The sequence below is a fragment of the Coregonus lavaretus genome, assembly GCF_964263955.1.
Source record: "Coregonus lavaretus genome assembly, chromosome: 3".
Lineage (NCBI taxonomy): Eukaryota > Metazoa > Chordata > Actinopteri > Salmoniformes > Salmonidae > Coregonus > Coregonus lavaretus.
In genome coordinates, this window is record NC_139990.1 from 71,548,123 (window position 1) to 71,561,815 (window position 13,693).

The 13,693-nt window shown below is 41.2% G+C and overlaps 1 protein-coding gene across 1 annotated transcript in view; it reads right to left on the reverse strand.

The window, feature by feature from the left end:
- Positions 1–12,026, reverse strand: part of LOC311114026 (eukaryotic translation initiation factor 3 subunit E) — a 42,673-nt gene extending 30,647 nt beyond the window's left edge. Inside the window, exons 1-4 of the mRNA XM_084157146.1 lie at positions 11,887–12,026; positions 6,445–6,562; positions 6,025–6,142; positions 994–1,036 (exon numbers count right to left, since the gene is read on the reverse strand). Coding sequence (XP_084013272.1) covers positions 994–1,036; positions 6,025–6,142; positions 6,445–6,562; positions 11,887–11,976 — 369 coding nt within the window. The 5' untranslated portion in view covers positions 11,977–12,026. The remainder of the gene's footprint in view (positions 1–993; positions 1,037–6,024; positions 6,143–6,444; positions 6,563–11,886) is intronic.
- Between the last annotated feature and the right edge of the window lie 1,667 nt (positions 12,027–13,693).

The window sequence follows — 13,693 nt, forward strand, 5'->3', positions numbered from 1 at the left end:
GAAAATGTCCCAGTTCTTCCATGGCCTGCATACTCACCAGACATGTCACCCATTGAGCATGTTTGGGATGCTCTGGATCGACGTGTACGACAGCGTGTTCCAGTTCCCACCAATATCCAGCAACTTCACACAGCCATTGAATAGGCGTGGGACAACATTCCACAATCAACAACATGATCAACTATGTGAAGGGGATGTGTCGCGCTGCATGAGGCAAACGGGGGTCATACCAGATACTACTTTTTAAGGTATCTGTGACCAGATGCATATCTGTATTCCCAGTCAATGAAATACATAGGTTAGGGCCTAATTAATTAATTTAAATTGACTTATTTCCTTATATGAACTGTAACTCAGTCAAATCTTTGAAATTGTTGCATGTTGTGTTTATATTTATATTTATGATCAGTACACACACACACACTGTAGCAATGATAAATGGCCATGTGGGGTGGGGTCAGGGTAAATGATCATGGGGGGGTAGAATATCTCTTAACGGAACCCTGAACGGTACACTCCTGCTAACTCCTGACATCTCACAGCGTGCTGATGTCAGTTTTTGAACCGAGGCCAGTCTCACAGATGCAGTGTGGCTTTGACAGGCAGTGGTTGCTAGCCGCTGCGATGCGGAGGGAGACCGCCCTTTCCCACAGCCGAGTGGCCTATGGGCTGTGGAGGCGCACTGAGGACAGGGTGCAGGTCAGCGGGATGCCGGGGTGGGATGGTTACAACCGGGGGGGGGGGGTCACGCCAAATATAGACTCCCCAGCATTCTTGCGGCCAGACCCATGTGTCCCGAGCTGTCTATTCTTAACAATTCACCACAGAATGCAAATGTCCACAGAATTTTCTGCAAGCCGAAACCCCCCAAAAAATGAGTTAAGGTTTTTGGGAAGTCTCCCTGCTTGGGCCCCCCCCAAACAGCAGGTTCACACAGGGGTCATGGGAAATGCAGATTAGAAGTGAAACGTCAGCAAAGCGGGCCAAACTTACGCTGTGTTTCTCCGCCAGATAGTTAAAAAGGGCCTGTCCATCCCTGAAAAAGAGCAAGAGAATTTCAGTTAGTGGCCTTGTTTCATTGGAGTAACCAGTTGGCTGATGCATGTTGGGTGTTTTAAGCCCCATTCAGCTCTAATTTACTAACTAAGTCGCTGTGGATAAGAGCGTCTGCTAAATGACTAAAATGTAAATGTAATTTTTTCAATTCCTGGACTGTAGCAGATCTAGAGTTGCGGGCAAATCAAGGGTCTTTCATTTTCAAAACAGTTCGAGCTGCTCCTTTGTACTTCAAAAGCAACTTTTGACTGGTACCGTGTGTGCGTGTGTATACACACCACCAGTCAAAAGTTTGGACACACCTACTCATTCAAGGGTTTTTCTATATTTTACATTGTAGAATAATAGTGAAGACATCAAAACTATGAAATAACACATATGGAATCATGTAGTAACCAAAGAAAGTGTTAAACAAATCAAAAATATATTTGAGATTCTTCAAAATAGCCACCATTGACAGCATTGCACACTCTTGGCATTCTCTCAACCAGCTTCATGAGGTAGTCACCTGGAATGCATTTCATTTAACAGGTATGCCTTCTTAAAAGTTAATTTGTGGAATTTCTTTCCTTCTTAATGCGTTTGAGCCAATCAGTTGTGTTGTGACAAGGTAGGGGGAGTATACAGAAGATAGCCCTATTTGGTAAAAGACCAAGTCCATATTATGGAAAGAACAGCTCAAATAAGCAAAGAAAAAACGACAGTCCATCATTACTTTAAGACATGAAGGTCAGTCAATAAGGAACATCAAGAACTTTGAACGTTTCTTCAAGTGCAGTCGCAAAAACCATCAAGCGCTATGATGAAACTGGCTCTCATGAGGACCGCCACAGGAATGGAAGACCCAGAGTTACCTCTACTGCAGAGGTTAAGTTCATTAGTTACCAGCCTCAGAAATTGCAGCCCAAATAAATGCTTCACAGAGTTCAAGTCCCAGACACATCAATGTCAACTGTTCAGAGGGGACTGTGTAAATCAGGACTTCATGGTCAAATTGCTGCAAAGAAACCACTACTAAAGGACACCAATAATAATAAGAAGAGACCTGCTTGGGCCAAGTAACACGAGCAATGGACATTAGACCGGTGGAAATGTGTCCTTTGGTCTGGAGTCCAAATTGGAGATTTTTGGTTCCAACCGCTGTGTCATTGTGAGACACTGTGTGGGTGAACGGATGAACTCTGCATGTGTAGTTCCCACCGTAAAGCATGGAGGAGGAAGTGTTATGGTGTGGGGGTGCTTTGCTGGTGACACTGTCTGTGATTTATTTAGAATTCAAGGCACACTTAACCAGCATGGCTACCACAGAATTTCTGCAGCGATACGCCATCCCATCTGGTTTGGGCTTAGTGGGACTATCATTTGTTTTTCAACAGGACAATGACCCAACACACCTCCAGGCTGTGTAAGGGCTATTTGACCAAGGAGAGTGATGGAGTGCTGCATTAGATGACCTGGCCTCCACAATCCCCCGACCTCAACCAAATTGAGATGGTTTGGGATGAGTTGGACAGCAAAGTGAAGGAAGAGCAGCCAACAAGTGCTCAGCATATGTGGGAACTCCTGTTGGAAAAGCATTCCAGGTGAACCTGGTTAAGAGAATGCCGAGAGTGTGCAAAGCTGTCATCAAGGCAAAGGGTGGCTATTTGAATATATATTTGTATTTGTTTAACACTTTTTTGGTTACTACATGATTCCATGTGTTATTTCATGGTTTTGAGGTCTTCACTATTATTCTACAATGTAGAAAATAGGGAGGAAAAAAATAACGAAAACTCCTTGAATGAGTAGGTGTCCAAACTTTTGACTGGTACTGTATGTATGTACAGTTGAAGTCGGAAGTTTACATACACCTTAGCCAAATACATTTAAACTCAGTTTTTCACAATTCCTGATATTTAATCCTAGTAAAAAATCTGTCTTAGGTCAGTTAGGATTACCACTTTATTTTAAGAATGTGAAATGTCAGAATAATAGTAGAGAGACTGATTTATTTAAGCTTTTATTAATTTCATCACATTCCCAGTGGGTCAGAAGTTTACATTAGGCTATTTCTTCACATTAGAAAGCGCACACGGCAGTAGGCTATAAGCGCGAATGTTCCATTAGCTGGAAAACACCATTACCAAAAGTGACCTGCAAATGCAATTATGCATGTAACGCTTTTATGAAAATTCTCTTCCCCAAACTCACGCGCTGCATATGTATGCTAGTTAGGCTCTACACCCTTTGTAAAGCGGATTAATGTGCTTAATTTTAAGAAGTTATTTGGCCACTTTAGTTGAGATACAAACCTTAACAAAACATATAGGCCTATGGGATAGGTGTGCGACTATGATTTGAAAAAGTAAAAAAAAGGTATGCATTGTTTCTTGCCTTACCCTGGGCATCATTCACAACTGATAATATATAATTCACAAGTGATAGGCTAATATTTTCACCAATCAGACTCTTCTTGATTAAATCTTTACATATACGTGTGACATTTGTTTTGATTTAGAATGGACCATTATTATACACCTGTATCGAAACAGGGGCAGAGGGATAGCCTATAGAAATGTTGCGCAACATGAGCTCTCATGAAGTGTTTGATCACATTTGCATTGATGTCAGAGTGATTAGAGGGACAATAGAGTGCTGAGTACCAGGCAGTTAGCAAGTTTGGTAGGCTACTAATGACCATCAGCAGCAACCCCGAGTGGCGCAGTGGTCTAAGGCACTGCATCGCAGTGCTAGCTGTGCCACTAGAGATCCTGGTTTGAATCCAGGCTCTGTCGTAGCCGGCCGCGACCGGGAGACCCATGGGGCGGCGCACAATTGGCCCAGCATCGTCCAGGGTAGGGGAGGGACTGGCCGGCAGGGATGTAGCTCAGTAGAGCATGGCGTTTGCAACGCCAGGGTTGTGGGTTTGATTCGCACGGGGGGCCAGTATAAAAAAATAATGTATGCACTCACTAACTGTAAGTCGCTCTGGATAAGAGCGTCCGCTAAATGACTTAAATGCAACAGAGCTTGGAGAAGCCTAATTACCGTGACTAAACAGAATTTGACTGCCTTCACGACTTGTGACCGCCGGTGTGGCGGTAATATGATCACCGTAACAGCCCTAGTCTCCAAGACCTGCCCCAGGTTCTAACATCCACAACTGCCTTTCAAGCCACAGGGACAACAGCAAGATACCCCACATACCAAAATGTAGAGGTCTACATTGTGCCTTGAATACCCTTTCAAAAGGTATGTGGGGTATCTTGCTGTTGTCCCTGTGGCTTGAAAGGCAGTTGTGGATGTTAGAACCTGGGGCAGGTCTTGGAGACTAGGGCTGTTACGCCACCTTCTGCACCAAAAAGAGAAAAGAAGCAATGGATGTTGACAAACTCAAGATCCATAGAATTGTTTAATTTCCTCAACCTATCAACATGGACGAGAAACATGACGGGAATAATAATTCAGAAAGTGAATGACAGATCATTTGAAGGATTTATTGGCTAGGCCTAGTCTATATTGGATTTGCTTCCTAGAGATAGTAAGTTGAGGGCAGGCCTCCTATGAGGCATGTTGGCAAAAAGACACTCTCCAACACAAATCATTCTCTCTACATCACACAGTATTATCCCAAGAGGACTAGGGGATTCAAATATTGAACCTCTGCCATTTCCAGTCAGGGATGATCCGCTATATAAATCCAAAATCATATCAAAAACACACTACCCCATCCAGAGTAACTTTAATGATATTTGCGTGGTACGCAAAAATTGGCATGGCTTGCCCTTTTGGTTTTGTGAAGACAGTTTTTTGGTGACCCGGGACAAGTCTTGTATTGTTTTACAAATCCAAATGGTATCAAAAACGAATCCCCGCATAACGAGAGAGAAACATGATTCTGCCTACAAAGAGAGATTACTCAGAACGTAAATCTGAATAGAAAATAGCAGTACAACAGACTACACTCCAAAAAGTTTTAAGTTACATTCACGAGGCTTCAAAACTCCCATTACAATGGTGTAATGGTCAGTATAAGATGCCTGCTTTGATAAACAAACATGTCTCAAACCAAAACCTTTAAACAAAGAATTCAAGATTGGCTGGTGGATGAAGTGTCCTTTGATGAACTGAACTCACTCCTGCCAAGAAGCCAAGTAAAGAATGAGGACTTGAGTTTGCCGTGATTAAAATAGCTTGGTTAAAGTCAGCGCAGACTAAATGTCCTTAACATTGACCGCAGCATCATGTATCGGTCTCCTCGTTTGAGTTTGCAAGATGTAACCCCCTAAAGCCACTCTAGGGAAATAATTGTATCCAAAATGTACATTTACATTTTAGTCATTTAGCAGACGCTCTTATCCAGAGCGACTTACAGTTAGTGAGTGCATACACTTTTTTTTCTTCCATAATGGCCCCCCCGTGGGAATCGAACCCACAACCTCATGAGTTCTCCATGACAGTAGGTTCGATAAATGCAATTGTAGGCTCCTGACCTAAATAGGCTGAGGAGCCTGAAGCTCCAACCAGCCATCATTGCCTGAAGCAACTTTTAATAGAATTGGCACAGGCACATTTATACCACATTAGAGTCCATTTCATAACAAATGTGATACGCACATGTACATCAAATTTTGTTTTATTCACATTTGTCCCTTTGTGGTTTTTAAACATGTGCAATATGTACAAGGATTGCTCTAGAGTTAAGATACTGTACAATAATTAATCAGTCTACTGAAATGGTCACTGTCAAGGCATAGCAATGTTTTGATTAACATTATCTCAATTAAATGCCACTTGAACTTCATTCGTTAAGCCTGCAAAGTTAGAGAATCTTACACAGACAGCAAGACCACTACTATGGGACCTCAAGAATTGCTATAGGCCGTATTCATGTCATAAAAAGCCAATGATGGACCATCTATAAATGCAAATGACAACTCCTAAAACATCCGTCAGTCAAATGGTGGGCAGGAGGTTCTAACTCACCTGGTTGACTGCATCTGCTTCGTGGTCTCTGGGTCCTCAAACATCTTCACAATGGGCTCGGTCTCACCCTGCAGCTGCTTCAGCTGAGCCACCACAGTGATCCTCTTCTCCCTCAGGGCTTCACATGGACAGAGAGAAAACAGAGGCTTTGACCAAGGCAATACCCAGGAGAATACGATTATATGCTACATTTAATGTGAAAAGATTTGTCTGTTTATACTAGTTTTTGGGACAGTGAGGATTGTATTAGTCATGACTGTCAAATGTGAGGGGGATGGTGTGCAATCAGTTCTGCCGCCATCTTGTGATTGTTTCATCAATAAGTGTAAACAATACAGAACCATGCATTATCTATATCACTGTACAGGTTTCTTGAACAACATTTTAGGAGGTAGACTACGCAGTGTGCAGTCTACTTACTGGCGGGAATCTCTTTCTCAGGGAAAAGGTTTTTGTGAACATCCATGGCGAAGTCCACCATGTTGGTCTCGCTAAGGAGATCCAATTTTCCATGAAGCAGTTCCTTCTCATTGTAGATCTAAAAGTAGAAATGGTTAAAAGGTGGGAAATTGGGTTATTGTGGAATATACAGTCTCAAATCCTTAACTTGGACTACACAGTTTAAGAGAACAGCTGACAATGACAGATGTAAGGAGTTCAGCTACTAACCTGACTAACTAAGTTAGAAGAAAACGTGTTTAGCTGTAATGGATGCCTGGTTGTTAAAGGCGCCCACCAGAGGGCAATGCCACACTCATTTTTACGTAACTCCTGCCCTAGAGCGGAAATGCTTGTTTTGTTTACACCTCCGAAGAATGATGCTAGCTACTTGCACATATTCACGAATTGGAGGTGGGAAAGAACGCCGTGGTGATTTCCACGTAGAGTGGAGAAACATCAACAAATAGTAGAACTGACAACTGTGGGTGCGTGTTCATTATAGGATAGACACTTGTGGTTTAGCTGCACCAATTAAAGCATTGAAGCAATACTTTAGTGGTCAAAATCATTCATCTTAAGGCGATGGGGGGAGCAGGGTTGTAAAATGCAATCATATCACACATTTACAAAATGGTAATGTGTCTTTTTTCTAAATACAGACTAGCAAAAAATGTTTTAAGTGGATAAAATATCCAATGAATTATGTAAAATCTGGTAAAAAAAAAGTGGAAGTGCTAAAACAAGTATGAACCCCCTATTTTAATTTGCTACATGGCTCTGCTTTTTGCTACTACAAAAAGCTGTTTGCTCAGTTGCGACGACTAAGAACTTTGCAGGTGTTTCTGATTAATATAACAATACCATGGAAAGAAACATGGACTGAAAAATATTAGCACATCATATCATGAGGAAACACACGGAAAACATCCTAAGTCCTCACTGCGGATTTCCCACTTCAAGCCCAAATACATCATACTTTGACTAAAAAATTATGACTTATTAAGAGCCATCCACACCAAGGACCATAATTATCAAAAAATTTAAGTTATAATTCAAATGAACAGGAGCGTTCAAACTAACGATAACTACAAAAACAGCGGAGAACGATAACGAGAGCTATTTTTGGGATCACTTTCAGAGCGACTTTTTCCCTGTTCCTCAGACGATAAAACAATGACAACCAATCAAAAATGCGTTCTATTGCAGCGTTCTTGGTTCTAGCTGCACGAGGCTGCCCCGAGAGGAGATAAGGCAGAGCACACGGTAAGCGTTCCTGAATAACTAAGCATGTGTGAGCATATTTGTGGCCAGATTAATTATAGGACGACTTAAAAAAAATGATGAGCCACAACAAACAGAAGGCCAGATTTGCCGATGGTAACCCCATCTGTTAACACTGATACAGCCTGACAAAATACACACCATGACTGTCCTGCTAATATGCCTTTCTGGACCGTATTAGTCTCATTCACTTCCGTTTTGTGACCTGCACTGTTGGAACATAATAATTTCACTGTACCCTGCGATTACAGTGAGGGAAAAAAGTATTTGATCCCCTGCTGATTTTGTACGTTTGCCCACTGACAAAGACATGATCAGTCTATCATTTTAATGGTGGGTTTATTTGAACAGTGAGACAGAATAACAAAAAAATCCTGAAAAACGCATGTCAAAAATTTTATAAATTCATTTGCATTTTAATGAGGGAAATAAGTATTTGACCCCTCTGCAAAACATTACTTAGTACTTGGTGGCAAAACCCTTGTTGGCAATCACAGAGGTCAGACGTTTCTTGTAGTTGGCCACCAGGTTTGCACACATCTCAGGAGGGATTTTGTTCCACTCCTCTTTGCTGATCTTCTCCAAGTCATTAAGGTTTCGAGGCTGACGTTTGGCAACTCTAACCTTCAGCTCCCTCCACAGATTTTCTATGGGATTAAGGTCTGGAGACTGGCTAGGCCACTCCAGGACCTTAATGTGCTTCTTCTTGAGCCACTCCTTTGTTGCCTTGGCCGTGTGTTTTGGGTCATTGTCATGCTGGAATACCCATCCACGACCCATTTCCAATGCCCTGGCTGAGGGAAGGAGGTTCTCACCCAAGATTTGACGGTACATGGCCCCGTCCATCGTCCCTTTGATGCGGTGAAGTTGTCCTGTCCCCTTAGCAGAAAAACACCCCCAAAGCATAATGTTTCCACCTCCATGTTTGACGGTGGGGATGGTGTTCTTGGGGTCATAGGCAGCATTCCTCCTCCTCCAAACGCTGCGAGTTGAGTTGATGCCAAAGAGCTCGATTTTGGTCTCATCTGACCACAACACTTTCACCCAGTTCTCCTCTGAATCATTCAGATGTTCATTGGAAAACTTCAGACGGGCATGTATATGTGCTTTCTTGAGCAGGGGGACCTTGCGGGCATTGCAGGATTTCAGTCCTTCACGGCGTAGTGTTTTACCAATTGTTTTCTTGGTGACTATGGTCCCAGCTGCCTTGAGATCATTGACAAGATCCTCCCGTGTAGTTCTGGGCTGATTCCTCACCATTCTCATGATCATTGCAACTCCACGAGGTGAGATCTTGCATGGAGCCCCAGGCCGAGGGAGATTGACAGTTATTTTGTGTTTCTTCCATTTGTGAATAATCACACCAACTGTTGTCACCTTCTCACCAAGCTGCTTGGCGATGGTCTGGTAGCCCATTCCAGCCTTGTGTAGGTCTACAATCTTGTCCCTGACATCCTTGGAGAGCTCTTTGGTCTTGGCCATGGTGGAGAGTTTGGAATCTGATTGATTGCTTCTGTGGACAGGTGTCTTTTATACAGGTAACAAGCTGAGATTAGGAGCACTCCCTTTAAGAGTGTGCTCCTAATCTCAGCTCGTTACCTGTATAAAAAGACACCTGGGAGCCAGAAATCTTTCTGATTGAGAGGGGGTCAAATACTTATTTCCCTCATTAAAATGCAAATCAATTTATAACATTTTTTACATGCGTTTCTGGATTTTGTTGTTGTTATTCTGACTCACTGTTCAAATAAACCTACCATTAAAATGATAGACTGATCATTTCTTTGTCAGTGGGCAAACGTACAAAATCAGCAGGGGATCAAATACTTTTCTGCCCTCACTGTACGTGTGCAACCCTGTGCATGTGACTAATAAACTCATAATAGTAAAAGCTAATGAGTGCTGGGTTGCATCCGTTTCTAACTTAGACTAGAGATGTTCTTGGAGTCCCAGGAAAAGCTAGACTAGAATAGCTTGTAGTATACTTAATTCAAGCATTTTATTTACTACTACTAGCCTATCTAGGAGTGATTCCAGCTTGCTCTTGCTTACTGAATGTAGAATAGGGGAGTTTGAAAGGGGAGAGAGAGAGTGTGAGTGATGGTGTGACCAAAATACACCATATGAGTAGCTTGCTGATGTACCTTTCTGGACCTTAAAAGGATACTTTGGGATTTTGGCAATGAGGCCCTTTATCTACTTCCCCAGGGTCAGATGAACACCATTGTTATGTCTGTGACCAGTATGAGGAAGCATGCTAGCAGATACCCATAGACTTCCAGTCGTTGCGCTAACGCTAGTTAGCAATTGCGCTAGAAACTTCCTTCAAACTGCACACAGAGACCTAAAAATGGTATCCACGAGTTCATCTGACTCTGGGGAAGTAGGTAAAGGACCTCATTGCCAAAATAAGTATTCCTTTAAACTGTGGAGAATAAACCAATAACTGATCTAAATGGTTGCATAATCAGGCCTAGGCTGTACGCAGTTATTTCATCATGAAGCATTCAAAACAGGATGTTTGAGCGGTTATTCAAATTAGCCTACATCACTGCAGTTTACAGCCCTAGACAATTGTGCATTCACTTGATAACAATAATACATTCCACTGTGTTGTTGTAGCCTAGGTAGAATAATTTTACTGTCTAAAAACGTAGGCCTAATCAATAGTGGAGCTTTGAGATTCCAGGACTGCAGAGCGCAGCCTGGTTGAATGCACAGAACTGCCATCTGTAAACTTTTTTTTCTTGCACTTTGACAGGTAAATATTTATATCCCTACTATTTATTTAGCTAATGAACGGCCTAATATCTAGCTTCTTACTTCGGCTACACATATCTAGCCTCTCTTCCAGCTGTTTCTGTGCGCAATAGGCTATGCGAGCCTCTCCGTTATTCCTCTTCACGTGAAATCCCAGGAAAAGCTATAGGATATTTATGTTTAGAATTTTTTATACTAGGCCTAATATTATTTTCCTGGAGAGAAGGAGGCTTGCTCTTTCTAACCGCTAAATGTAAAATAGTCCTAGGCCAAATGATCTGTCACACAGGTCAGACATGAGCACAGCGAAAAATATACAAACAAATTGACAATCATTAGAAAAATGGAAATCACTTGCAAACCACGAGAGACAGGCAAGCAATGTCATGATTTTAAAGTTGCGTAGGCTAAACAGCATGTTGTTTTTGAATTACTACATTTAAATTTCTATATTACATGTACATTGAAGTATTATGTGCAGTTGTCACTATGGACATTGAATACACCCTGAAGCACTGAATGGTCGTGTTAACACCTTATTAATAGGCCTACAGCTTGCAGTAGGATGCGTTGATTGATTGGCAGGTGTCCTGCACAATGATCCGCTGGTGTGGATGGTTTATAGTTATCGTCCTTGGTGTGGATGGCCCTTTATTCACTTCAATCGTTGTGCAACGTCATGGGTAAGCTCTGGGCATCGTGAATTTCTGTTATTGCTTTGTGGTAACGTTACTTTAATGCATATCTAGTGTTTATCGGTAACTAGTTATCAACCTTTCTAACTACTAGCTAGCTAACTAACAACAATAACAGTTAACGCGTTTGCTAGTTGACAAGGACAGACTAGTTAAATACATTATCGAGACGAACATCTAGCTAGCATCTAGGAGTCATGTCACCAAGATCTGCAGATATTAATGTTGAAAAATAAAAGCTCAATACATGTAGCAAATGTTTGTTCACTAGGCTAGCCAGAACGTTAACTAGTTTAATTTAGGGAAGCAGCAGCCGCCAGTAACAGTTACCGGTTAGTTAGCTAACTAACTAGCCTAGGCTAGGTTTAAAAATGAAGTTAGCTAACTAACCATCCTAGGCTAGGTTTAAAAATAAAGTTAGCTAAGGTTACCTAGTTTACTTAGCGTGCTGCCGTTAACGTTATGCAATACGTTAATATAAAATCAAACTGACACCAACATAGCGTTTACTAAATCACCAATATAGCTAGCTAGTCACCTAGCTAACAGAAGACGCATATGCTAGTTAGCAAGCTAGCTATATCGACTCACGCACGTGGCGTTTACATTTTTTATATGGGTTATTTACACACTTCTACCGAAAACCTAGATTGTATTTACAATTTAACATATCACACGCATTTACCTCTTTGACAGAAAGGAATTCCAGCAAAGGAAAGACGAGATGTCGGTCCAAAAAATGGGCAATTTTGGTGGTGAGGTCGTACTCAGCCATTTTCACCGCGAGAGAGGAGGAAGTAGAAGTGAGAACGTGTTACGTAAATGACCAATCAGCGTCACTTTCAGCATCAGTACCTGCACGGATTGGCCATATTGATTATTAACAAATATTAACTACTACTGATTATTCACTATTTTAATGAAGATAACGACGATAATGACCATGTCTAATTATACTGTACATTATCTTACCTGGCTGTTCCAACAAAGCGAATTGGAGGCACATTGTAGAATTCAAGATTCATTGTAGCATTCAAGATTCATATTCAAGATGTAATTTTTTCTCAGACATTTTTGTAGACAAGATAAAACACATTTTTACATTTTAGTCATTTTAGCAGACGCTCTTATCCAGAGCGACTTACAGTTAGTGCATACATTTTTTTTTATTATAAATGAGTGGATTGAGTAGCCTTCAACTAATAAAACAAATGTACAACACTGATAAAGTACCTCATGGGAAGTGCAAACACTGTCTCACAATTTTCCAGTCCTAATTTAGTTTATTTATTTTTAATTGTTCCTGATAATGGCATGTGCATAAAGGCATTTTCTTCTAATTAGACTTTGCAATTAGAGTATTATTAAGTTATCCCTTTGGCAACCAATTAGTTAATATTGTTTAACTTTTGTTGTGAGTGTACAAGTCCTTCTCTTGTGACTCGCAGGGCTGTCTCATTTAAGATATTTTATAATGTGGAGTGCACTATGTGCACGCTCAAATGGAAATGTATATTCAGCTTTTCTCCTGCATAGGCCACTCAAAGGGAAGCATGACTATGTAGTAAACCTTTCAAGACTCCCATAATTTCACTGTAGTGTTGATACAATGAAACATTTCATTTATGAAGAGGGAGTTATTTGCCAAGTGAACTAGATGAAATTTAAAACATTGGGCCTCCTCAGAACCCATCAATATTTCTCCAACAGAGAAGTATCTAATAGAGTTCACCAAGCTCAAAGACTGTGACTCTTCACAATGAAATAAAGCACATGGGAAAATAGAGATTTAAATAAACATAGACATGATTAATTATTCCCTTTAATTATTAAAATAATAATAAGGCTAATTCAACATTTTGCCTGCCTACAAAGTTATTAGGGTCTTGACTACCCAGCAAAAGCAAACCCTTTTTTCCTCACTTCAGTAGATGCCTCATAAAGATGCCCATGTGTTGGCCATACCCAGCAGTGAAGAGCCAATATCAGATATTAAATGGTCCATCTCTAATAGGTTTCACTACTACCGTGTTTGCTTGACAACCACATGGCACTGTCCTATAGCCCCAAACAATTGCCCCTTGTTACTGTGAAGCTCTCTTTCTCTCTGCCCTCTGACTGCAGGTAGAAATGAGTCATAAACAGACACCACTCACCGTGGCCGATGCTGTTTTACTGGGTGTTTCAGACACAGCCAGCCCTGGCTTAAAGTCTGTGCTCTTTAAAACTCGAGGAAGAATCAAAAAAAGTTGGAGAAAAACACCAGAACTGCTCCTTTGTGTCCTCTGCCCAAGAGTTTTGAGTAAGGTTTTTTGAGTAAAGGATCTTTCAGATCTTTTAATTCTATTGTTAATTTTATTGTTGTTGCACTAATTTCACAAATGTCCCTATATTTTGATCTCTAGATGCTCGCTAGTTTGTTATTTTGTTCAGAGAGTGATTTAAACCTTTAATTTCCTTCAACATTTTATGTTGAGCTCTCACAATCATCA